Below are 25,830 nucleotides of genomic sequence, written 5' to 3'. Positions count from 1 at the left end.
AAGAGGGACACTCTGACCCCCACTTCCTGTTTCCCCCAAAGCAAAAAATAAACCTCTCCCATGAAAGGTGTACTCCCTGCAGTAAAGGTAAAAGGACACCCTTATTGCCTGAGAGAAGGAATTTGAGCCCAGAAGCCTATACAAACCTTGTTACTTCTTTACTACTCCTAGCCCAAATTGTTTAGATTCTTCACTAATTGAGCACCCAAAACCTAAGTTTCTTTCTCCTGTCAATTCCTCAGAAATTCTGTGTTTGTCTAAAGAGTATATATGCTTTGGCTACTTCTTAGGTCCCATTTCTATGAGACCTCCCTGTATAAGAATTAAAATGTCTCTTCTGTTAATTTGTCTTGTGTCAATTTTATTATTAGTCCAACCACAAGAACTCGAGGGGTGGAGGGGGAAATTTCCCTCTCTCCAACACTTCCCATCAGATTTACGATAGAACTCCTTCCCTTGGCCTTCTAAGTCCTGTAACCTGACCTCCATCTGCTTCTCTAGCTCCATCCTCTTCCCTCCCTATGCTGCGGCCATAATAGTTTTTTTTTTAAAGGAATTTTGCTTTTTTAAAAAATTTTTATTTATTTATTTATTCATTTTATTTATGGCTGTGTTGGCTCTTCGTTTCTGTGTGAGGGCTTTCTCTAGTTGCGGCAAGTGGGGGCCACTCCTCATCGCGGTGCGCGGGCCTCTCACTATCGCGGCCTCTCGTTGCAGAGCACAGGCTCTACACGTGCAGGCTCAGTATTTGTGGCTCACGGGGCTAGTTGCTCCGCGGCATGTGGGATCTTCCCAGACCAGGGCTCGAACCCGTGTCCCCTGCATTGGCAGGCAGATTCTCAACCACTGCGCCACCAGGGAAGCCTGATCACTAATGTTGCCAGATTATCTGGCAAAAGGCCTTACCATTATCAGTGATTCTTAATCTTGAGCCTGCATGGGAATCATCTGAGGGCTCTTTAAACCACAGCTTGTTGAGCCCCACCCCTAGAGTTCGATTTAAGATGTCTGGGGAGCACCTGAGAATTTGCATTTCTAACCAGTCCCCAAGTGATACCAATGCTGCTGGTCCAGGACTACGCTTTGAGAACCACTGGCCTTTATTAAGAGAAAGGCTGGCAGCCACCCTCAGATACAAGGCAGACTCTCCATCAAGATTTTGCCGGAAGAGAGGTTGGAGAACAGAAAAGAGAAGAAGGTGCAGAAATGAAATCTCAGTGCTCAAAACAGGTTGACTTCTTATTCACGTGGTGAAGTCACATCAGTGGGGGGGGGGTATGGGGACTGGGAGAGGGTGGAGTTAATGAAAGGAGGGCCTAGTCTTCAGGCTTTCAAGGACCTGAAATGATTGAACTTTTGCCATCTTCAAGTGGCTTCCAAAGTTTTCCTGGGTGTGACCATCAAACCAGCAGATAAGAAGAGAAATTTTTATGGGGCAGGCCTGGATTTTTACACCACATTCCACTGCTAAGAACTCAGTCACATGGCCTCACAGAGATGCAAGAGGAATGGGGGGAACATAGTCCCTAGCAGGGCAGCATATCTTAGGCAAGCAAGAATCTCTGGTGGACATCCAGCAGTCTCTGCCACCAAACCCCCTTCCCAGGGCAGGCTTCCAGCCTTAAGCAAGTCTGAGTTTAGGAAAAGTATAGGTAATTACACAGACATTTTAATTATTAAAATGAATGTGACTAAAAGTGATCAAAGGACTTCTTAGTGACTGTAAAAAAGTTCTGGGACCCATCCAGGATAGGGACAAGAGGCTGAGACAGAGTGTTTGCAGGAGCAGCCAAGAGGAAAAAAAAACCTGCTGTTTTATAACTCTCCAGGGTTCCTCTCTTTTAACGTGTTACACTATTCTTTTTTAGAGATTAACCAAATTTTTAAGTGAAATAAATCTAAGGATTTCATAATTTCATATTTATAAAGTTTGATATCCTTTATTATCTATCATTCTTAAAGCAAATCACAAATCTACTTTTCAGGGATGAAAACCTATTACTGAGGATATCTTCAAAGTTTACTGCAACTCCGAAAACAGGGATGTTCCACACAATAGAGGCAAACACTGCTTTTTAAGGTGATTACTCTTAATGTAGGCGTACTCATTTACCTAGGCTTGCCATAAAGTGAATGACATAAACTGCCTCTGATGTCTAACAATTGAGGAAGTTGAAGAGTCAAGCTGCTTGCAAGACTTCTAGTGCTATCTCTTTTGAGACTCTCTAAAAGTGAATTAACTAATATATATGCTATTTACTGAAACGAAAAAAAAAGAAGAAGAAAAAGAAACATCCTTCACGGTCTTTCATTCATTTCGTCAATTAGGACACACAAAGCAGCATCTTTCTCTATAATCTGATCTCTCCTATGACCTGAATTTTCTCTTTGTTGTTCATCCTGTCCAGCACAATTGTTGCTATCATCAGCATCCATTGGTTCAGTTTTTACTCTCAGCCCTGCTTCCGAATGGGGCAAATCATCAGGCAAAGAAGCCAAGCAATTCTGAATCATCTCAATGACTCGTTCCAGATGCTTCTGAAATCTCTCAGCTGTCTCAAGGCGTTGACGTTTCTGCACCTCCATCATGACTCTCAAGGTCTCTCTTGCTTGGTGGGGTCGGTATTCATTTATGAGATGATGCACATGTACAAAAAGCAGCTTAAGATCTTCTAGCTTCTCTTCTCGTTTTATACTCCCAGGGCTCCTTATCAAGATATCTAAGAGGTCTAAGAAATTAATAAGGATAGACATATTGAGTTTTCTCAGTTCTTTCTTGTGATCAAACTGCATAGGATGAAGCCGTTCGATACCCTGACTTTCTAAAGGGCGGATGATAAGATCGTCACACTGGAACTGGTTGCCGAACATCATATAACTGTCCTTTATTGGAGGTGGAGGCTTGGGAGCGAGGCCTTCCTGAATATTTTCATCGGTATACTCCTTGATGTACTGCATCGGAGGGGGTGGGAGGGCGCTTACTTGCTGTGGCTCACCCATTGTGGAAGATCAAGAACCTACAGAAATGGACCATCAGACAAAAAATAAGAAAAAAAAAAATCACACACACACACAGAAATAGACCAAAGATTGAGAGTGGAACTACAAAACAAACCTGTCACATTCAGCGACTAATGACAGAACATTTTCCCTTTTCTCCCCTGGCAGTTTGGCGCCCAGGACAAAATGATCTCCCTAGTCTCTAAAACTAACATTTACAACAGGGAAAGGTTGCATCCTTTTCTAATTAGCAATATATACTCAATCATCGTATTTTTCCTGCTCTACTTAATACTTTCATTGGCACAAAAAATATACTGTAGTATACACTTGACCCCTGAGCAACACAGGTTTGAACTTGCACGGGTCCACTTACATGTGGATTTTTTTCAATAGTAAATACTAGAGTACTACAAGATCCATGGTTGGTTGAATCCTCAGATGCAGAGCCGCAAATATGAAGGAACTGCAGATACAAAAGGTCAACTCTAAGTTATACTCAGATTTTCAACTGCACAGAGGGTGGGCGCCCCTGACCTCCCAGTTGTTCAAGGATCAACTGTATTTTCATCTATAAATTAAATCATCTGGATTCCACACCCCTCACCAGTTAGGTCTCACTTCTCTACCCTCCCTACAGCCAAACTACACATGCTGTCTTCCCATCTCACGTTAAAATCATTCGTTTTATATTATAGATTGATCTCCAAAAGCAAACACTTATAACTAAGGAACACTCTGACAAAATTAAAATTACTATATTCCAGACAAACTCACATCATCTGAGTTTCTGTGATCCAATTCCATTCCCTTTTTTCCTACAATATACTCTACAATTTTTTATAGACTCATTAACTTTTCTACATCTACTACAGAAATTTCAAATTCAACTATACCTTCAATAGCCACAATAACCTCCATCTACTCCATTTGAAGCTTAGGTATATCCTAAAATGAGAATATCCCAAGTGCTCACTTAGATGGATCCTACCAGATTTTCAAGATATAACATAACACCACCATCCAACATGAGAGATAGCAAGTAATATACTGGAGGCACTTTTATACTTGGAATTTGTGAGGTAATAAGGGCAGCTGTGGGACAGCCCTGAGTTTCCACCAACCCACAGCAGTGAACTGGCTGCTGCTGAGAATCAATCTGTCAGTGGCCATGGGCATGATGAGTTACTCTAACTGTATCAACCCACACTTCACAGCTTTACTAGCCTTCTGCATATTCATTTTTGTCACTATCCGATCTGGCGTCAACCTCCCACCTCCACAAAAACTGCTCATCACGGCCATCAACAACCACCACATCACCAAATCCAATGGACATTTTTCTAAGCTGATCTTAATCTCTCAGCGGCATTTTCTTCCTTTTCAACACACTCCCCTTCTCCTTCAGCTTCTGTGATGCTACATTTACGTCTTCCTCCTACCACACTGGCCGCTGCCTCTCAGTCTCCTTTACTGCCCCTCCTTCTCTAGCCATATTTTAATGCTGTCATGCCTCAGAGACTCACAAACTCGAAAGCCAAAGGGAAAAGGCAGGCAACATGAAGAGTGAAGGAGAACTGAGCATCTCCAAGCCAGACCTCAAAGCCTCCAGCCACTAGCATTCATGTGCGAATGAAGATTCATTGTTCCTTGGTCTTCAGTTTTCAAGTAAGGGCAAAAAAATCCAGATTTTTATGTGAAATTTCTCAATTTTTAAAAATACTGGCAATTAATTCCAGAAATTGTCAAATACTGTGAGGTCAAAAAGTATTTATCTCCAACAATCTTTGTGGTCTGCTGGCCACTAGTTTTAGGCCTTTGTTTTATGTTCTCCCTGGGATGATCTCAGTCAATTCCATAGCTTTCAATACCATTTCTATCGGTGGTTCTCAACCAGGTGTCATTTTGCCAACCAGAAGATATATGCAAGGTCTGGAGACACCTTTAGTTGCCATAACCAGGGAGGGGGTGCTACTGGCTTCTAATGGATAGAGGCTGGGGATGCTATAAACATACAATGCACAGCAACAAAGAATTATCCAGCCCAAAATGTCAATAGATTGTGCCAAAGTGGAGAAACCCTGGTCTACATTTATGACTCTTGACTTTTTTTTTTTTTAATTTAAGTATACTTGATCTACAGTATTGTGTTAGTTTCAGGTGTACAGCAAAGTGATTCAGTTATTTTTTTCAGATTATATTCCATTATAGGTTATTACAAGATACTGAATATAATTCCCTGTGCTGTGCAGTAAATCCTTGTTGCTTATCTCTATGTATAGTAGTTTGTCCGTTGACCCCATACTCCTAATTTGCCCCCCTCTCTCTCCCTCTCCCCTTTGGCAACCATAAGTTTGTTTTCCGTCTGTGAGTCTGTTTTGTACATAGATTCGTTTGTATTATTTTTAGATTCCACATATAAGTGATATAATATTTGTCTTTCTTTTCTTGACTCTTGACTTTTTATCTCCAGTCCAGACTGTGTCTGGGCTGCTCCTGGATGTCTCACAGGGCATTCAAACTTAAAAAAAAAAAGAAAAAAAAAAGTTCTTTTGAGTCCATCTACCATAAATACACACACCCTAAACCTGTTCCTCTCATAGCTTCTACTCTTTCCTGTTTCAGTAAAATGTCCCCATTATCCCCCTAGTATTTCAAGCCAGAAACCTAAAGGTTATCTTAATCCTCCTTTTTTACCAGTCTCCTCTCCTCACCATCACTGCCAAATTTATCAAGTCCCAAAACTTCGCTATCTCACTACCTCAAATTCATCAGTTCTGATCAAGACACCATTCCCTCTTACCTGGAATACGATGGCTTCCCAGGGATCTTTTTTATTTCACTACAGTTCTTCTATATAATAGCCAGTCTAATTCTCATACCACATTCCTTCTCCCTTATATCCTAGCATATTGTCTTCTAGTATTTGTTGGTAGCTCCATTCATTTCAAGAAGGCTTCAAATCAATGGGAATTTGGAAGTAGGTATAAACATCTTTAATGTTTATTTACTCTTTTAAATATTTACTGTTTGTCTAACATATGACAATGATGATTATAATGACAGACAACACTTGAGTACATAGTATGTGCCAGACACTGTGCTAAATACTTTTCTCATGGCTGCAAGAAATCTGAGAAAAGAAAGGTGCTCTTTCCATTTCAGAGATGAGATCACTGTGGCTCACAAAAGTTGATCCACATGCGTAAAGTCACAGAGTAAAGGAAGGAGCCAGAGCCTAAAGATCTCAAACACTACACCATACTATCTTTCAAGGATAAACATGGCCTCCATCCTTGCGTTGCTTACAATCTATAAAGGAAAACAGACAAATAGCTAACTACATGTTATAAGGTTACTACAAAAGACCAACAGATCTGACTACCAAAGATAAATCTAAAAATTCCATATAGGAAAATGTATCATAAGCAACATTAAAGGACAATCCCATTTTTCTGGGAGAAGAATGCCTGCAAGCTAACAAGGGCAAATATTAGAAATTTAATTTGATTTTTTAAAAACATATTTTCTGATTCCATCCCCACAAGAAAAGCACTATGACTTCAGCAGTTGCCTGTCTTATTCACAACTCTACCTCCAGCACCTTAAACAATGCCTAGAAGGTGCTAAATCCTCAATAAAGATCCACTGAATGAGTTTTTTCTAAAACCTATATATTTTAAAAAAATAATAGAAAAATAGGCAAAAGATGATGAGAAAAATGCAAATGCTGAATAAATGCAGGAAAATATTCAGACAAACACACTGTTAGAAGCAAATTTTAAAAAGGATTCTTTTCATCTAACAGACTATTAAGATTTCACATACTCCATCATCTGACAAATGTTAGAACACCTTCTATGTGGCAGGCCCTGGATTCCAGCACAGGTCACACTCTCCTTCCTCTCAGTTTCTTCAGAGTGGCCATCCCAATTTTAGAAGCAGGCTCTTAGCTCCTCTGGCCCTGCAGGGAAGCCTACCGCGGTGGAGAGTATCCATTCCCCTCAGCTCTCACAGAAGCCACCATGACAGCCACCACATAACACTCTCAGGTGGCAGGCCAGTACGGCCAAGAGAATATGGGGAATCCTCAGACACAACTGACAGGAAAGGAAACGAACATATTTATTTGGAATTTGACCTGACAGTATCAAAAATTTTAATGCTGATATTCTTTGACCCAACAATTTTTTTTAGTTTTTATTTTATACTGGAGTATAGTTGATTAACAATGTTGTGTGACCCAACAATTCTATTTCTAGAAATTTATTCTACAGAAATATTGGTACAAGTACACCAAAGTGTGTTTAAGGATGTTTAATGCAGCATTGTTTGAAAAGAGCAGGAAAAGCTGGAAACAGCCCATAGCTTCATCAATATGAGGGCTGGATAAAATGTCTATATATACACACAACACAGCCATTAAGAAAAAAGGGGTGAAAGTGCATGGGATGGAGGGTATTTATACTATTTATATATAGTATTTATTCTATAAATACTGTGCACCATTTCATTTATTTACAACACACTTACGAGTTGCAAATAGTTATAATCAACTTTTTAAAACTTCCAAAAATATCAATTCAGACTTATAGAAAAGCTGTATGAATAGTATAAAGAATATTCCATATTCTTCAGTCAGATTCTCCAAATGTTAACATTTTCCCTCATTTGCCTTATTGGTCTCTCAACTCTGTACCCGCAAATACTTCAGTGGGTATCCCCCAAATAAGAATGTTCTCTTATAACCACATAATTACCAAAATCAGAGACTTAGCAATGATCTGGTACTTCAAAATAAATTTCAGACAGCCCAGGTTTCACCCCACTCAAGTCTTTTTAGATTGGAAGCCCAGTTTTGTGCCTCCCAGCACCATGTGTAATCCTCTACTTTAGCTGCCAATCCCCAAAGGGCAAGTAAGTGACAGGTACCATTGTTTCACATCCTCTCTTAGTTAATCTTCAAACCAATTCTATGAGTTAAGTACTATTTTCAATTTCGTTTTAGAGATGAGGATCCCAAGTCTGTCTCACCAAGGGGAAGTGTCTGCAACCAGATCAAAAGGCTAGTAAATGGCACAGCAGGAATTCTTAACCTTGGTTCTTGTACACAGTACAAGTTCCCTTAAATCAGTAAACTATGAAGCATCTAACAGTACAAAAGGAAACTGACGTATTACAGAAATTCTGTTTATCTCCCTATCACTTCTCTAGACTAAACTTGTCAAAGGCGATGGAGGTTTTTAGTAAAACAAGCGCCAGGCATCATAGCTGGTTATCAGACTCAAGATGCAGCTTCTAGTGTTTGTTCCGTTCTGCGGTATTTCACCAAAAAAAGAAAGGTATTCTAGGGTCCCATCCCCAGACTTTTGACTCGTTTTGTCTACTGTGAATGGGGCCGCTGGAATGTTGCTTTTAAAACCTCTCCAGATGATCTAATGATTAGGCTTGGCATCTACCTCCTTCCCCGCCTCCCATTAATTCTTCTGATTTCAGGATTGCTCCCTGAGGAGGAAGAGCAAGGCTGGTTATCCCGTAAGGCTGGAGAGGCCAAAGGACTCGCCGAGGCCACCCACCTTAGCAAACCAGCCGCGAGGGACTAGAACTGAGGTCTGCCAACCTCCGGCCGGGCTCGGCCTCCCCACTCGAAGGAAGCCCAGAGCCCGCCGCAAGGAAGGCACCTTCCGTCGAGCGGTTCACCCCGGGGCTCAGCGAGCGGCGGGGAGGCCGCGCTCCCCGAGGAATGCGGGAAAGGAAAGCGGGCGAGCGTCTCTGCACCAGGCCTCCCCCCATTCCCAGCCCACCCGGAGGAAGTCGCGGGGTCCGGAAGAAGAAACGCACACTGAACGGAGAACCAAACCGTTGCCACCCACTCACCTCAGCCCTGCGTTTGCACTGGCAGCTGCCTTCGCCACCGCCACCGCCGAGACCCAACTTCAGACCTCCTCTTCCCGGAAGAAGCCTCTGACGCTGTCCCTTGATTGGCTGAAAGAGCTGTCCTTTAACAGAGGCTCTAGGCCCGCCTCTGACCGATGGCTTGCTATTGCGTCTGCGCACAGCCCCTCCCCCCCCACCCCATCCCCCCCCACCCCCATCCCCCCACCCCCCCCACCGACCCCGAGCCGCCTGCCGCCTTCTGGCAATTTGGCTGCGGCTGCGGGGTTTGCAGTCGCGGAGGATTTCTGTACTTTGTATCAATAAAAGCAGCAGCTGGTAGCTTGTTCCTTTCTTTTTCTTTCTTTTTTTTCAACGCTTAAAATTGAGGCATCCATACGTCTTACATAAACGTTAGACAATACAGTAAGCAGATATTTTTAGAAATGATATCGACTGTAGCCCCACTGTCAAAAATAACATTTAAAAATATGAGGTTGGACTCTATATGCTGTTTAAGTATTTTGTAATCTGGAAATACTTGTGAACATGATTGAGAATCAATAATATATTCTTAATTTGCATTTTTCACCATCTATTCACTTTTATTTTCATTTTCGAATTCAGATTCTATTTCCAGGCAACAAATTAACAAGTGTAAAAAAAAAAAGGTACACTTAATTCTTTTGGAGGTTATTTTCGTAAGAAATGTTACACATTTCTAAATTTATGGGAATCTTCCAAGAGCATGTTGCGCTTACAAAAATAAGGTTGTTATTCTGATAAACGTTCTCAACTTTAACTCTTTAAGATTATTTGATTTTATTTTTTAAACTAATTACAGAGAGTTCCCAAACATACACGAAAGTAGAGAGAATAGTGTATTCATCACCCAACTTCAACAATTATCTACCGATAGACATTATTTCAGTTCATCAAGCATTTCTAAAAAGTAAGGACTCGTTTTGTTTGTTTGTTCGTGGAACCAGAGAACTATTGTCTCATTTTAAAATAAATTAATAACTATTTAATATCATCAAAATCAAGTCAGTATTTGTATACCAATTATCTGAGGACCCGATAACGTCCACCCCTTTGTAACTGGATGATGTATCATTTAATTATCCTTTAATCTATAGTTTCCTTCCTCCACCTCAATCCCCACCCCCCCACCATCAGTTTATTTGTTGAAGAAATCTGTTCAGTCTTGAGCATACCCCAATCAGGTTTTTCTCCCTTCACTGAGACCAATGTGACTACACTGTGACCTCCAATGGGCATTCTTAGTACTCATCTTATTCTACTCTCAGCAGCATTTGGCACATTTGATTTTTTGAATTGCCCAGGACTCAGTTATCAGTTCTTAGTGGGATGTCATCCAGGTGATAATACCCAGATGATATCCAGGCCCTGGCAACACCCTCTCCTTTGCACTCAGACCCTCTTATCCCACATCTTTATTCAATTGCGAAGGCTCAAATCTAAAGGTTCACCTTTACTCTTCTTTCTCTTGTACTCCATTCAAAACTACCATACCGGCCTTTTGTATTACTTCTATTTGGAAATAAGTAAAAGTCCTAAATATAATTAATTTTCACCATCCCCACTGCCTCAGTCCTAGTCCGTGCCACCATAATCTCCCCTGGACTTCTGAAATAGCCTAAATAGTTTCCTTACTTCCACTTTTGTCCTTCCTTAGCCTATTTACCACACTGTCTTAAAATATAAGACAGACCTGAACAACACAATCAAAAAAGGGGTGGAAGACCTAAATAGACATTTCTCCAAAGAAGACATACAGATGTCCAAGAAGCACTTGAAAAGATGCTCAACATCACTAATTATTAGAGAAATGAAAATCAAAACTACAGTGTGGTATAACCTCACACTGGTCAGGATGGCCATCATCAAAAAAATCTACAAACGGTATATGCTGGAGATGGTGTGGAGAAAAGGGAACCCTCTTACACTGTTGGTGAGAAGGCAAATTGATAAAGCCACTATGGAGAACACTATGGAGGTTCCTTAAAAAACTAAAAATAGAACTACCATATGACCCAGCAATCCCGCTCCTGGGCATATACCCTGAGAAAACCATAATTCAAAAACACACATGCATCCCAATGTTCATTGCAGCACTATTTACAATAGCCAGGACATGGAAGCAACCTAAATGTCCACTGACAGATGAATGGATAAAGATGTGGTACATATATAGAATGCAATATTACTCAGGGTAATTTGTAGAGACGTGGACGGACCTAGAGACTGTCATACAGAGTGAAGTAAGTCAGAAAGAGAAGAACAAATATCATATAATAACGCATATATGTGGAATTTAGAAAAATGGTACAGATGAACCTATTCGCAAAGCAGAAGTAGAGACACAGACGTAGAGAACAAAAGTATGGACACCATGGAGGGAAAGGTGGGGTGGGATGAATTGGGAGATTGGGATCGACATATATACACTACTATGTGTAAAATAGATAACTAATGAGAACCTACAGCACAGGGAACTCTACTCAATGCTCTGTGGTGACCTAAATGGGAAGGAAATCCAAAAAAAAGGTGATGTATGTATACATATAGCTGATTCACTTCATTGTACAGCAGAAACTTACACAACACTGTAAAGCAACTATACCCCAATTTTAAAAAAATCTAACCACTCTATGCAAAGTTCTCCAAGGTTTTCCACCACATTTATAATAAAATCTAATGTCCTCACCATGGCCTGTATAAGGCGCTACAAAATCTAGTCCTTGGCTACTTCTCTGATAATAATATTTCCTACCATTTTTTTCCATGCTCAGTCTTCTCTGGCCACAGGATTTATTTCTTTCCCTTGAAATTTTCAAGCCTACTTCTGCCTTAGACCCATTGCATTTGCCTGGAACTCTGTTTCCACAGATATTCACATGCCTCACCTCCTCACTTCATACAGGTCTCTGGTCAAATGTGACCTTGTCAGAGGAGTCTTCTGTGGTCACTCTATATAAAGTGGCATGCCCCAGTCATTCTCTTGGGGGATGTCCCCAATCTCCTTACTATGCATTATCCTTCCTTCATAGAACGTGTTATCATCTGATATCATATTATGTAGTTGATTTATTTTCATTGTCTTTCTTCCCCATTAAAATACAAGATTCATGAGCAGAGGGCCTTTGTTTCATTCACTGCTACATCCTCAGCACCTAGAACAGTACCTGAAATTGGCAAGTACTCCATGTACATCTATTGAATAAGTAACAAAATGAATACTGAATAATCATCATTTTCAAATGAATTCACAGTGTGACATTGATGGATAAACCAGGGTATATTTAGCCAAAACCGTTGTGTGAAATTATCTTCCTCCCAACTTTGCTATTGTGAATACATTGGATGAGCATCCTGGTTCCTGGTGCACGTGTATATGTTTGTAATTTTTCTCCTTGATATAAATTTCTAGAAATGGAATTTTGGACCCCAATTTTCAGTGTTTTAGTTAGTGGCAGGATCAAGGCTAGAATTTGGGACTCTTGACTCTCAGTCTAGTGTTCTTTACAATAAACTACAAATGAATAATGGTATGAAATTCACGTCATGGGAGGGACTAGTGAAAATATGGTGTATAATAAACATTTGTTTAGGTGGCTATACTTCCGGAATCTGAATAGGAAGTTTATTCCTTAAAGATGCCTTCTCTAGGGACTTCTCTGGCAGTCCAGTGGTCAAGACTCCACGCTTCCACTGCAGGGGGCACAGGTTCGATCCCTGGTGGAGGAACTAAGATCCTACATCCCATGTGCTGCGTGGCGTGGCCAAAAAAAAAAGATGTCGTCTCTAGTTTAACAAGGACTACATCCATTCAACAAATCCTTATTACATCTGCTGTGCCAAAGACTGCCCTAGATGGTAAAAATGACAGACAAAAGCCTTTCCTTCTAATGGAGAGACACAGACAACAACATGCAAGCAAATAAGAATTTCAAACAGTGATAAGGGCTATGGGGAGAAAAATAATACAAAATAATGCGGTAGCTAGGTGGGTTGGCAGGTAGCTTCTTTCTAGAAGGTGATCAAGGTAGCCTCTTCTAGGAGCTGTCTTTGGAGCTAAGACATGAGTGATGAGAAGGAGTCAACTGTGCAAATATCTTGGAGACAGCTAGTGCAAAGAGTCTGAGGCTGCCATGATCCTCCTGAGTTAGAGAGACAGGAAGGGAGACTGTGTGCTCCACAACTAACGAGCAAAGGGAGAGTGGGAAGAGATGAGGGGGCAGTAGCAGGCAGGAGTACATGATAACTAGCATCTTGCCTGTTTTAGGAGCTTGGCACATTATAGAGAACATCATTTTTATCACTTGATCCTAAGTGGCAAGCAGAAGTAGTCACACTTTTTCTCCACCCTGTCAATTTTTTTAAGGTTAGGTTTATTGAGGTATAGTTTACATATAGTAAAATTAATTTCAAGTGAACAGTTTAATGAGTTTTCATTAATATATACTGTCATCTAACCACCACCACCAGAATTAAGATATAGAATATTTGTCTCACCCCAAGCAATTCCTTTTGTGCCCCCTTAGTATTCAATCCCCGCCCTCACCCCTACCCCTTGGTAACCACTGATCTGATTTCTGTTTACATAGTTTTGCCTTTTCCAGAATGTCATATAAATGGAATCGTGAAGTATGTAGACTTTTGTGTCTGGCTTCTTTCACTTAGCATAAAAGTTTTGAGGTCCATCAGCATTGTTGTATGTATTAATAGTTTGTTCCTTTTTACACTGAAGGAGTATTCCATTGTAAGGATGCACCATAATTCATTTATTTATTCACCAGTTGATGGACGTTTCGGCTATTTCTAGTCCTATAAACATTCAGATACATGTCTTCTATGGACGTAAGATTTTCATTTTTTTTTTTCGAGTTACTGCAAAGGGATTTCAAGTCCTTATAATAGGTATATGTTTCACTACATAAGAAAGTGTCAAGCAGTTTTCTAAAGAGGCTATATCATTTTTCATTTCTACAAGCAAACTGTAAGAGTTGCAGTTGCTCTGTGCCCTCCTCTGCAATTTTCTTTTTGCAATTCTAATGGCTATGTAGTGGTTTTAATTTGCATTTCTCTAGTGTTGAGTATCTTTTTTGTACTTATTTGCCATACATATCTTTTCTTGGTGAACTCTCTGTTCAAAGTTTTTGCCCATTTTTTAATTGGCTTGTTTGTTTTTTTACTGTTGAGTTGTAAGAGCACACACACACACACACACAGGACAAAAGTCCCTTATCAGATATGTGTTTTGTTATTTATATTTATTTTCTTGCAAGCTGTGGCTAATCTTTTCATTTTCTTATCAGTGTCTTTCAAAGAGCAAAGCTTTTTAGTTTTGATGAAGTCCTAGTTATAAACTGTTTTCTTTTAATTTTATTTATTTATTTATTTTTGGCTGTGTTCGGTCTTCGTTTCTGTGCGTGGGCTTTCTCTAGTTGCAGCGAGTGGGGGCCACTCTTCATCGCGGTGCACGGGCCTCTCACTGTCATGGCCTCTCTTGTTGTGGAGCACAGGCTCCAGACGCGCAAGCTCAGTAGTTGTGGCTCACGGGCCCTGTTGCTCCGCGGCATGTGGGATCTTCCCAGACCAGGGCTCGAACCCGTGTCCCCTGCATTGGCAGGCAGATTCTCAACCACTGTGCCACCAGGGAAGCCCTAAACTGTTTTCTTTTATGGGTCATGCTTTTTGTGTCCTATCCAAGGTCACAAAGATTTTTTCCCTTGTGTTTTCTTCTAGAAGATTTTTTTTAGCATGCAAAAGTCCAAATGTTCCAGCACATTTACCCTATTGATTTTTTGGGTCTTACTATGTTTGTCATTGGTAGACAACTTCATAAATAATAATCTCTGAACTCTTATTAGTAAATTACATTGTGTCTCTGCTTGTTAAAAAGCCCAGACAGAAAAAAAATGGAAGCTAGTTAATTAAATTGTTCATCTCCAGCCTCTGCTTATTCCTGTCAAAAGACTTATCAGCTCATCTATATTGTTTGAACAATGCACTTTGAGTGAGAATCATCGCTAATGCACTGTTCTCTGCAGTCTGCTGTGTAGTTTTAATTCCTAATCACACTGTTTTCACTGTTGCTGTTGTCTCATGGGTACTAATGACCGTATCACTAATAATAATCTCAACAACCCAGACCTGTGTGCAGCAGATGGGCCAGGATGATGTCCATAGTTTGCTTTGCCTGCTACACCTTTCTGTAGCAGCAGGCGACAGCAGTAACCCTGGCATTGGGGAACTAACCCCGGTTTACACTTAGTTTTATAACAGAAAGATGCGTGCCCCACATATGAGGTCCCACTGAAAAACAATGTCAGTTATCTCTTGCAGGCTGAAGAACTTTAAATGGATGTAGAATCCTGCAAAAAAAGGCAGGTACTCCCTTTTAATTTATTTGTTGTACCTCCCGATGAAATAAAATGTATTTTTAAGGCAGGACAAAAAAAAATTAAACATAAAATGTTCTCTCTGTGTTTGTTTGGGGCTTCTCCCTCCCTAATGTGCAGTATGCATCTGCATTACACATTGACCAGAGCTCCTCAAAGATGCGGGTGCCTGCTCAGCCATAAACATCAATTTTTTTCTTTCTTCTGACGCTAGCAATGTAACTTCTTAAAAGAATAGTGTTCTTTCCCAGCTCTGTAGGGGGTCATGGTGACTTGCTGTTCACTTTGTATGTGTTTAGCTGGACCATGTATCCTTGATGAATTTTATGTAAAATATCAGTATGTCATTTTGATGTATGATCCTTTGTCTCAAAAATGTATATGACTGCCTTCGACCTCTAACAGGTGGAACGGTTCTCAGAACTTTCTGAGAATCTGCTTCCCCGGGTTACAATCCTCAGTTTGGCTCAACTTAAATTCCCTTTTTTTCCTCTTAACTTCATAGTTAATTGAATTTTCGTCGACACTATTACTGTCATTAAAGTCTACATTTACATTATATAGCTGTGCCACTATCATACGTGTTTTTGAATCATCACAAAATCTTTCCATTTTATCGACTGCTTGATTTATTTTCTAAACACTCCCCGAAAGATCTGGGCTGTATCCAACTCTTTTAAAGTACATCTCAAACGTGACCTTCTTCAAAAAGTTTCTCCAAGTTCACCCAAATAAAAATTACCTCCATACCCACTCGTAGCCTCTTTTCTACACTTCCAGCACTTCTCTGCCTTAAGTCGTAATTATACACTTGCTTTATTTCTGTGGCTATAGCTAGCTTCGTAACTTATCTGTGCATCAGCTCTGACAATTCCTAGCATTGCCTCACACATAGCCAGTGCTGAATATATTTTTGCTGAAAGATGGGTATTGATGGGGAGTTCTCTGGTGGCCTAGTGGTTGGAATTCTAGGCTTTCACTGCCGTGGCCTGGGTTCAACTCCTTGGTCAGGGAACAGAGATCCATGCAAGCCGTGCAGTGTGGCCAAAAAAAAAAAAAAAACAAAAACAAACAAAAAATGTGGAAAGATGGGTATTGAACAAAATCAAAAGAAATGAGAAAAATTTCAAGTTTCCTGAATGGCAGTTGTGTACAAATATGAGCTGCTTGCTTTCAGAATCACTTCAGGGCTGGGACCAAGGTAAGGTGTGTGAGGCACTTGACTCAGATGCAAAATTAAGGAGGGGGAGAAAACCTCAGTAAGCAAGATAAATAAATGCAATATTTAAAAAACAACAATTAAGGCAAAAAGTCCATGATGGACAAAATATTACAATTTTAAATAAAGACAGGATCAGCAGTTCACATACCACCATTTAAAAAGGAGAGGTCCTTCCATGGAACTCTGTCATTCAAAGATTGGAATTATTTTCCTGAAGACATGGGTGGCAACACACACTGAGACAGGTTTTTAGAGCTTAATGATGCATTCATTTTCTAATAAATGCGATGACTCATCATTTTTATTGCTCATCTACTAAATGCCAGCTACCGTCCTAGGGGCTGCAGATACACTGGTCCAACCCATTGCAAACCCACATGCTGCTTCTCGGCAGTTATCTGAGAAAGTCTTTACCAACTTGGTTCCACCTGCTTCGGGTCCAAGATGAACTTCTCTTAGAACATGGGGCCTCCAAAGGACAGAAACAGATTTCATGTGTTCAAGTTCCTAAGGGCTACTTTACCCCATGCAGATGCCAGTCTTTGTGACTTGCAAAGAATTTGGCTATCTTCCTTCTGAATCTGCTTTCCTTTGTCTCCTTATTATCTTCCTCCAACGGACACCTGAGTCAGAGGAGGTGACCCCAGCACATTACACTAACATTGTATCACAGACTGTATTCTCCAATGAGCAGATTTTGAAATAGAGTTTTGTGAGGAGGGTGTTTATTAAGGAGTACTCCTAGGAGCACCTCTGGAAGGGAAGGAACAGAAGCAGGAGTGCACAGAGGGAGAAGCTGAGCTCTTTTTTTTTTTTGCGGTACGCGGGCCTCTCACTGCTGTGCCCTCTGCCGCCGTGAAGCACAGGCCCCGGACGCGCAGGCTCAGCGGCCATGGCTCACGGGCCCAGCCGCTCCGCAGCATGTGGGATCCTCCCGGACCGGGGCACGAACCCATGTCCCCTGCATCGGCAGGCGGACTCTCACCCACTGCACCACCAGGGAAGCCCGAAGCTGAGCTCTTGGACTGGAGTGACCCTTCAGAGAGGGTCTGTGTTGGGCTACGATGGCCTGACCTTCCCACTCCACATCAATCAGTTCTTGCAGTGCACCTCGGGTGAGGAACCCAGGCAATTTCCAAACACACTGACAGCTGAAGGCTTTCTGTGGGAAGCACCCCCAGCAGCTGGGGCCACAAGTCCTTCGTTGAAGAATAGTCCACCCCACGTGGATATTTCAAATGGAACGGTGTCTTTCAAAACATACCCTCCAGTCTCCTCATTATATAGATCCTGTGGCCAAAAATGGGAAGTAACATAAAGTCCCATATTAACAACCCCCCCAGCCAAATACTTCTTTTCACAGAAACCACAGTACCCTCCACAAAGCGCACATTTGATCAGGCCACTCCCCTATTTAAAACATATCATGGCTTTGCATCACTCCAAGGTCAGAAATCAAAATCCTTTAAATGGACCTCAAAGCCTTGCATGGCCTGGCCCCTGCTGTGTTCCTCAGCATCACATCACGCTTGCTCTGCCAGCCACGACACTGCCTTCAATATTTTGAGGCAACTTGCTTCTTCCCACCATAGCACATCTTTCTTCTGTCTGAAAGACTCCAGTCGATCACAACAATCCTGTGAATGACCTTATTTTGCTGTAGGGAAAAAAACCCTTCCCTTTCTAGTATGTATGTGTGTTGCCAGACTTGAAGTTTGGGACATTGGTTAGTTTGTAATCAACCATCCATTGCCTAATTGCACTTGCAGCTGCAGAATTGCTACCATGGTGATGAATATTGCTGTCCAAAATATTGGCCTTTATCTGATAGGGTGTACTGACTTGATACCCAAATTGATGTCTCCCTCCAGAGGAAGATGCCTGTTGCTCTGAAATACGTAGGTATCTGTGCATGTGCCTCTTGATGAACTGTCAAGATAGAAAAGGAAATCCAGAGAAAGTGCCAGGCAGGGCACGTTGCGGTGGGCAAGTCCCCACCTCCACTTTACTACTTCACTGGAGGTGTAAACTGTGTAAACAGTGGGTCTGCTCAGCTAACGCCCTGCATAGTGGACTAACTAGGTTCACGTTAAAGAGTCCTTTGGGGTGAGGGAGTGAGAATGCATAATACAGGCTAACAAAGACAAAAGGTGAAGCCAAGGGTACAGAATCATAAGATGAAGCTGTTTTAAGTAGGCTGATTCAGCCTCTGGCATAGTGAAAATGTGGGGCTCTTGTGTCAAAGGCTTTGGAAAGAGTTCCCCTTTATCTCCCTCCTCTACCCCGTAACTCCTCACATTTCCGGAAGGCTTCCCCCAAATCCCTCTCAGGTCTTAGAGAACATGGCTCTTTCTCTCCTCTTACCAAGACCCACTGCTTCAAGAGTTAACTCCAAGGACACATTGATCCCCACAACCTATTGGTCTTTGTGTATCAGAAATCACAAGATGGGATTTTCCAGCCACCCACCAGAGCAACGGAGAAGGGCTTCCTCTCATCCTCCCAAGCTACCACTCCTCCCAGAATCCGTATCTTATTTCTCACCTCCTCCACCTCTACCACTTAATTTGCTCTGCAGAGAAGGTCCCTAAGTTTTACTGGAAACCCAACTTCCGTCCTAGTAGACCCTGTTGTCACAGAAGGGAATGAGCAGAGAACTGCAAGGCTAGCAGTTGACTCCCCGGCTCATACAAACACACATGGTTCTCAGAGGCATTCTTCTCAAATCCAACGGTTGTTAACTGTTATCAACAGTTACTCTAATCCAACTGTTGTTAACAATTTAATGATTTTCATGGACTCATGAAATTTATTTACAACTTTTTTTAAATTGGAAAGACTTTTTTATAATGGACATTTAAAAATGCATAATCTCATTATGAAATGAGATTTCATAATCTCATTTATGATTTTTTTATTTTTAGAATCACTTTCCACAGGCATACATAATTTACAGAGTTCATCAGTACAGAGCATTTTGGATTATTCTATTATTTCTTAACAATATATCTAAACCTTTCTTGTGTTCCTGGATAGTGAGTATTTATGTCACTTAGTTTCTTTATCTTATATTTTTTGAAAGATATCTTTCAGACTTTGTCATCCATCTCTTGTGCATATATTGAAAGGAAAACAAAAGTGAAACAGATTGGTTGAGATATTTCTAAGGCAGTGACTGCCACTTGGCGGACAGCAATATAAAAATCATCCTGAGGTCAGAGATGTTAGAATAAAATGGAAACAATAATACATTCCCATGGACATACCCCTTTGCATAATAGAAACATTCCCACTCTGTTGAAGCTTTTCCTCCCAGACCACCCCTTCCTTCTTTTTACCCTACAGAAATCCACTATTGTGAATTTTGTGTTTATCATGTCCTTGTTTTTTTCTCCCCTTTTAGCAAATGTGTGCCCCTACTCATATTGTTTGATGTTGTTTTTCAACTTTTCTAGAAATGGAACTATGTTGTATTTTTCTGACTTGCTTTTCTTATTCGACATTACGGCAGTCTCCCCCATGCTAACCTGTACAGCTGCTATTCGTCTTCACTGCTGTATCATATGCACTGTAGGCATATGCCACAATTGATCATTTCTCCTATTTGGCGAACATGTGGACTGTTTCCAGGGTTTTGCTATTACAGTTTTACTACAAACATTCCCCTAGTTGTCTCCTGGCAAGCGTTTCTCAGAGTTTATCCAGAGTATATACCCAGGAGGAAGAAGAATTTTAAGATTAAAATTTAAGAATTTTAAGAATTTTAAGATTAAAATCAGGTGGGCAAAACTTTTCTGCCAAGTGCCAGAAAATAAATATTTTAGACTTTGCAGGCCATGCGGTTTCTGAGACAGCTCCTCAAATCTGTCATTTTCATGTGAAAGCAGCCTTAGACAATATTTAAATAAATGACTGTCGCTATGCCCAATAAAACTTTATTCATAAAACCAGGCAGTTGGCAAGATTTGACCCTCAGGCTGTCAGTCCTGATCAAAATGATAAACTTCACTATTCTGGTTGCCTACAAATGCTGAGGCACCCCTTCTTTTCTTCCCTGATTATCCCTAGAGGAGACATGAGTCCTGTCTTCACTTAGTCTATGGACTGGACTGAATGACCATGTTCAGGGACCTTCAGGGAGAAAAGGAAGGGCATGGGGACATGCTGGTGGTGATGCTTCCCAGCCCGTAGTCTGTGACTTGCAGCCATAGTCTTGGGGAAACCAAAGGCAGAAAGGGGTTGAGGCAAGGCAGGGCACTAATGCTGGCTCTGCTGGGCATGGGTGGGAGGTGGGGGTCCTGCTTGACTGGAGGCTGGGGTCTCAGGCCAAAGCACAATTCGCATCACAGAAGTCACTGTCAAGTCACTACCAGGCGAGGGAACATAGAAAACACAAGATAGCATTTCTTTTGGAGTTGTATGGTTTCCTTTATTAAAGAAAGTAGGAATTACCTACCATCTTAGCCATGACGTCTACCTCTCAATGGTCAAGTGTGACCATTGTTTCTCAACCAGAATGAATCCGAACCTCCTAAAGAAGGAGAGGATCATACTTAGACTCCCTGAACTGGTGGCGGACTGGCTCTTCCCCAGTTTGCAAGCTGTCCTCCCCTCCTTTGTCAACTGTTGAGTTTCCATGGCCGGATAAGGACCAGTGGGAGGATGATTTCTGGGTCTTGTCCCCTCCTGTCCTGTGGTGGCCTTCACCTGTCCTGAGGTGATGGGAACTTTTCCTTGATGAAGACGTGTCCTTCTTTCCTTTTTTTCCTTGCAGGCTTCATCCCTGGGGTGGGAGACCTTCTGGCTTCCATCCCGTTCAGACATGTAGCCTTCGCTCTGCAAGGTGGAGACCACAGGGGCTGCGACCTTCCCTTCAGCTCTTCCAGCAGCAGGCTTGCTGGTTGTGACTGCACCTGGCAACACCATGCTCATGCTGCTCTCTGGACCATCTGCCCCCGTCGAGGATGTGCTGGCAACATCCGCCGAGACCAGGTTCGTGTCCGGCAAGGATAGGCTGGCAGCACCTGCAGTGGCCTGGCCGGATCCGCTTTCTCCTGGATCCTCGATGGTGCCTCCCGCCAGGCCCACGGTCATCCCTGCCGCCGATCCTTCGGCGCCTTTCAGGGCTGCAGTTGATCCATGGGGGGCATGATGGATTCCCTCTCCCCCCACATAAGCACAAGACGTGGCTCCAGTCACGTCACGAAGCTTGTGAAGCCCAACCTCATCCTGATCCCTTTCTCTGTGGAGCTCTGTGGTCTGAGCCAAGGGGAGGAGAAACAGGTAAGATAGAGATGACAGAAAGTGAGATCAGAACTGTCCGCTCCTCTCTCATCCTGGAGCTGAGCAACTCAAGGCCTTATACTTAGAATAACCTTTGAAATCACTCGGCCTAAGCTCCCATTGGATGCAAGACCCCATCTACTGCACCCCTGTCAAACGGCCACTCCACTTTACTTGAACCGTCCCAGGGTCAGGGAGAGCACTGATACAATTCTCCATGATGATATACACTTTAACTTTATACCCTTGTGCTTCTCTGTCTGCAGGACAGATTCCTAGAAGTGGGGTTCCTGGGTCAAGGGATGCACACCTTCTACATTTTGGTGACTACACGGGTTGGGCTGATTTGAATCAGCATGTCGGAGTCACGGGGAGACACAATGAAGGAAGGACTTCCTAACTGTGAATGATGTTCCACAACTGCTGAGACTACCTGGGCTGGGGTAAGTGTTCAAGAAGAGACCAGACAGTCAGGATGCTGTAGAAGGGATTACAGCCCTGGTGATGAGACCAGTGCAGCCGATATGATACCTAAGGTCTCTCTGAAATTCGGCCTCGTGGGACAATGTGGAGAAGCACCCGGAACCTCTCCAGTGTGGTGACTCCCATAGTGATAGCTCGTTTGTCCCTGACCCTTTACAACAGTAGAAGGTATTTCCCAGGCGAGTCTCAGAGAGCACCAAAGGCTATGAAGGACCAGCTTTGCCCTGCTCTCCCAAAGCACCCTGCCCCGTGTTCTTGAGTCCCTGTAGGTGCTTACCACTAGGATTTTGGCATCCTCTGTAGTCGCTGCATCTCCAGTTTGGAGCATCGGGGTACTGCTGTAACTGTCTACCGGTGGTCTCAGGATATAGACAAGCTTTTCCCAATAGGAAAAGAGGTCTTCTTGTGCATCGGAAGAGGGGCACAGCTGCAGATAGAAAGTCCGGCCGGTAGCAAGATTCAGGCACAGCTGCTGTTTCTCACGGTTGTGGATGGAGATCTTGACAAACTTCAAGGGAAGCAGCCTGGTGAGCTCTAGGGTCTTCACGGGCTTGCAACCTCTCCCCTTGGTGATCCCGGCACAGACTTTCCTTGGTCGGGCCAGCAGCATGACGTCAGGTAGTGGGAAGAGGGGGCTGGCGGATGCGATGCCCACAGTCACCGTTCGGACGCGGTTGTCTAGGTCAATCAGTTCTCCTTCCTTGCTGACCTGGATAAAGTCGCTCTCAAACATGGGAGCGTACTTGAAAATGTCATACTCTCCTCCCTCGTACAGTTGTCGTTGCAGGACCCCCATGGAGGTCCTCGACACCCCCATTGAACAGTAGCTATTGGCCGTGTAATGAGGTAAACTCTCACTGCTCATGGCTCTCTTCGTTCAAGACAGAGCCACCAGCCACAAATTGAGTCTCGGAGAGAGAGAGAGGGAACGAAAGCACCTCGTCACCTCCCTGCAGGACTCTGCCAGAGTCTCTTGACCCGACCATATTTATACCGCAAGCCCTTTGTGACCCGTCACCATGACATCACACACCCCTTTGTTGAGCCTCCAAGCCGCCACCCCCTTGGGGCAGGCTCACCAGCCTCCCCCTAAACCAACCACCACGTCCATAGGGAACAGGCTGACCCTGCCAGGGTATAGGTGTGGGTAGGCTGGATAGTCTTTCTAATCAAAATGTTGAGAAAACCCTCCTGCTTTTGTAAATATCTGGGTGGTTTCCAGTCTTGTTGTTGTTACAAATCTCCCTGCAGGGATCATCTTCGTGCTTCTGCTGAATGATGTCCTGGGGATAAAATCCTGGAAGTGGACCGTGTACTTGCTAAGGGCAGGCATCCTATGAGGATTGCTGTTCTCTGTGCCCCCAGCGTATATAGCACAGTGCTGGCAGGAACTTAGAAAGAGTGCTACCTGTCAGAGTCCCATTGGTACTGTCATTTCCAGGATATGGAGAATTTTCTCACCCATCTTCTCTTTTCAAGGAGGCTAACTTTTTATATTTATATTTTTTTACAGTTTTAGAAACTTTTTATTGTGAAATATAACACACATTCATGAAAGTGCACAAACCATAAATATATAGCTTAATGAGTAACAAGAAAGTGAACACCCTCGTAGCTGCCACCCAGAGCAAGAAATAGAACCCTGCCAGCCCCTCTTCTGCATGCTCCCTCCCCACAAAGGGAACCCAACCTTGGCTTCTATTTTTTTTCTTTTCCTCCTTCTTTTTTATTGACCTATAGTTGATTTACAATGTTGTGTTAATTTCTGTTGTGTTAATTTCTTCTGTTAATTTCTAATTCAGTTTCATGTGTATTCTTTGTATATTTCATGTATATTCTTTTTCCTATTCTTTTCCATTATGGTTTATCACAGGATACTGACTATAGTTCTCTGTGCTCTACAGTAGGACCCTGCTGTTTATCCACCCTGTATTTTGTATCTGCTAATCCCAAACTCCCAGTCCTTCCCTGCCCCCAACCCCACTGAAAACCCCAAGTCTCTTTTCTATGTCTGGGAGTCTGTTTCTGTTTTGCAGATATGTTCATTTGCATCGTACTTTAGAGTCCATGTATAAGTGATATCATATGGTGAGAAATGTTATTTTTTAAATAGGCTTCCCAGGTGATCCTTATGCATGTGAATGTTTGAGAACTACTGTCTCCCATTTTAAAGTTATGGCATACTGGGGCTGAAAGAGGCCCCCCAGACCTCCTAGCCCAGTGGTTTTCCAACTTGGCTGCTGCACAGTAGAATTATTTGGTGAGATTTTTAAAACTCCCAGTGCTGGAGGGCTTACCCCACATAAATGTCATCAGAATCTCTGGGATTGGGGTCAGGCTATCAATGTTTTTTGTTTGTTTGTTTGTTTGTTTGTTTTTAAGCTCCCCAGGTAACTGCCAACATACAACCAAGGGTAAGAATCACTGCAGCGGTCCAATCCATTGGTTTTACAGTTGGGGACCCCGTGGCTGCCCACAGAGGTACCATTACAGAGAGGCAGAGTGACCCAAGAGAGTCAGGGGCCCAGACAGGATAGGAACTCAGATTTCCTGACTCCTCATTGGTGTTGTTTCTACCATAAAGATTGTGTTCCTTTGTTGAGCCAGTGACAACCCTGATCCCCTGTGTTCGGTTTTATCCTACACAAAGTAAAAGAACCCCTAATGGTCTGATTTCCTTACAAGCCAGAGAGAGTTTCTGTTTTCATAAGGTGAACCTCTGACCCCAGCTATGGCCTAAAGCTCAGCCCCGGCTGCAGACTTATCCTCCCTCCACCCTAAGTGCCCTGGAGAAGCCTTGCTGGGAAAACAGGCTTCTCTTTCTGGCAGTGGCTATGCACATGTGACCTTCGAGCAAGCAACGAAAACCTTTTTCTGTGCTTATTTCCTTGCCTTATACAGAGTGCACATAACCAAACCAAAGTGCTTTGCTGAGAAAAGGATTGTTTTTCAATAACATAGCCTAGTGCTAGGCACAGCACAGACACCCAATAAATACTTGATGAATTAAGGAATTAATTCAGCAACGCAAGTATTCACATCACACAGTCACTTCCCTCAGCTTATCTTCTCCCCAAATTATTTACATATTAAATCTTATTTCAAAAGATTCGCAACCTCACAATGAAAATTTCTGTATAGTGCATCTATTTCCAGCCCTAGTGAATGGCTTAATGATACTTAATACATATCTGCTACAACAAAATTTTGATTCTGGGGTCTCAGGCCAAAGCACAATTCGCATCACAGAAGTCACTGTGAAGTCCCTACCAGGCGAGGGGACATAGAAAACACAAGATAGCATTTCTTTTGGAGTTGTATGGTTTCCTTTATTAAAGAAAGTAGGAATTGCCTCTCTAGGGATCCTTCCCTGTAGCTGGGTCTCCATGGAAAGCTTCCTGCCCTGGCTTCTATTCAAATGGATTTGGTTTCAATAACAATGGTCTCCATCGTCTCTGATGTTATGGTTTCACAGATCTCCAGATCCCGGCCAACCGGTGCTTTCTCCACCTTGGCCTCTATGTTGCGCTTCTCTACCAT

General features: G+C 42.5%; 2 protein-coding genes across 2 annotated transcripts; both read right to left on the bottom strand.

Annotated features, from left to right (window-relative positions):
* Positions 1 to 1,913: 1,913 nt before the first annotated feature.
* Positions 1,914 to 3,003, bottom strand: MED7 (mediator complex subunit 7). Its single transcript, XM_079703669.1, has one exon. It carries the CDS (start codon positions 2,998 to 3,000, stop codon positions 2,299 to 2,301), a length of 702 nt encoding a protein of 233 aa, XP_079559795.1. The 5' UTR covers positions 3,001 to 3,003; the 3' UTR covers positions 1,914 to 2,298.
* Positions 3,004 to 21,055: 18,052 nt separating this feature from the next.
* GARIN3 (golgi associated RAB2 interactor family member 3) lies at positions 21,056 to 25,830 on the bottom strand (the record flags this gene model as incomplete). Its single annotated transcript, XM_079701526.1, is given in 4 exon segments — positions 21,056 to 21,277; positions 21,280 to 21,783; positions 22,568 to 23,161; positions 25,729 to 25,830. Coding segments are annotated over 4 exon segments (1,422 nt in total).

Source organism: Hyperoodon ampullatus (genome assembly GCF_949752795.1).
Source record: "Hyperoodon ampullatus genome assembly, chromosome: 4".
Classification (NCBI taxonomy): Eukaryota; Metazoa; Chordata; class Mammalia; order Artiodactyla; family Ziphiidae; genus Hyperoodon; species Hyperoodon ampullatus.
Note: the sequence above shows the minus strand (reverse complement) of the source record. Positions and strands in the feature narration are given on the sequence as shown.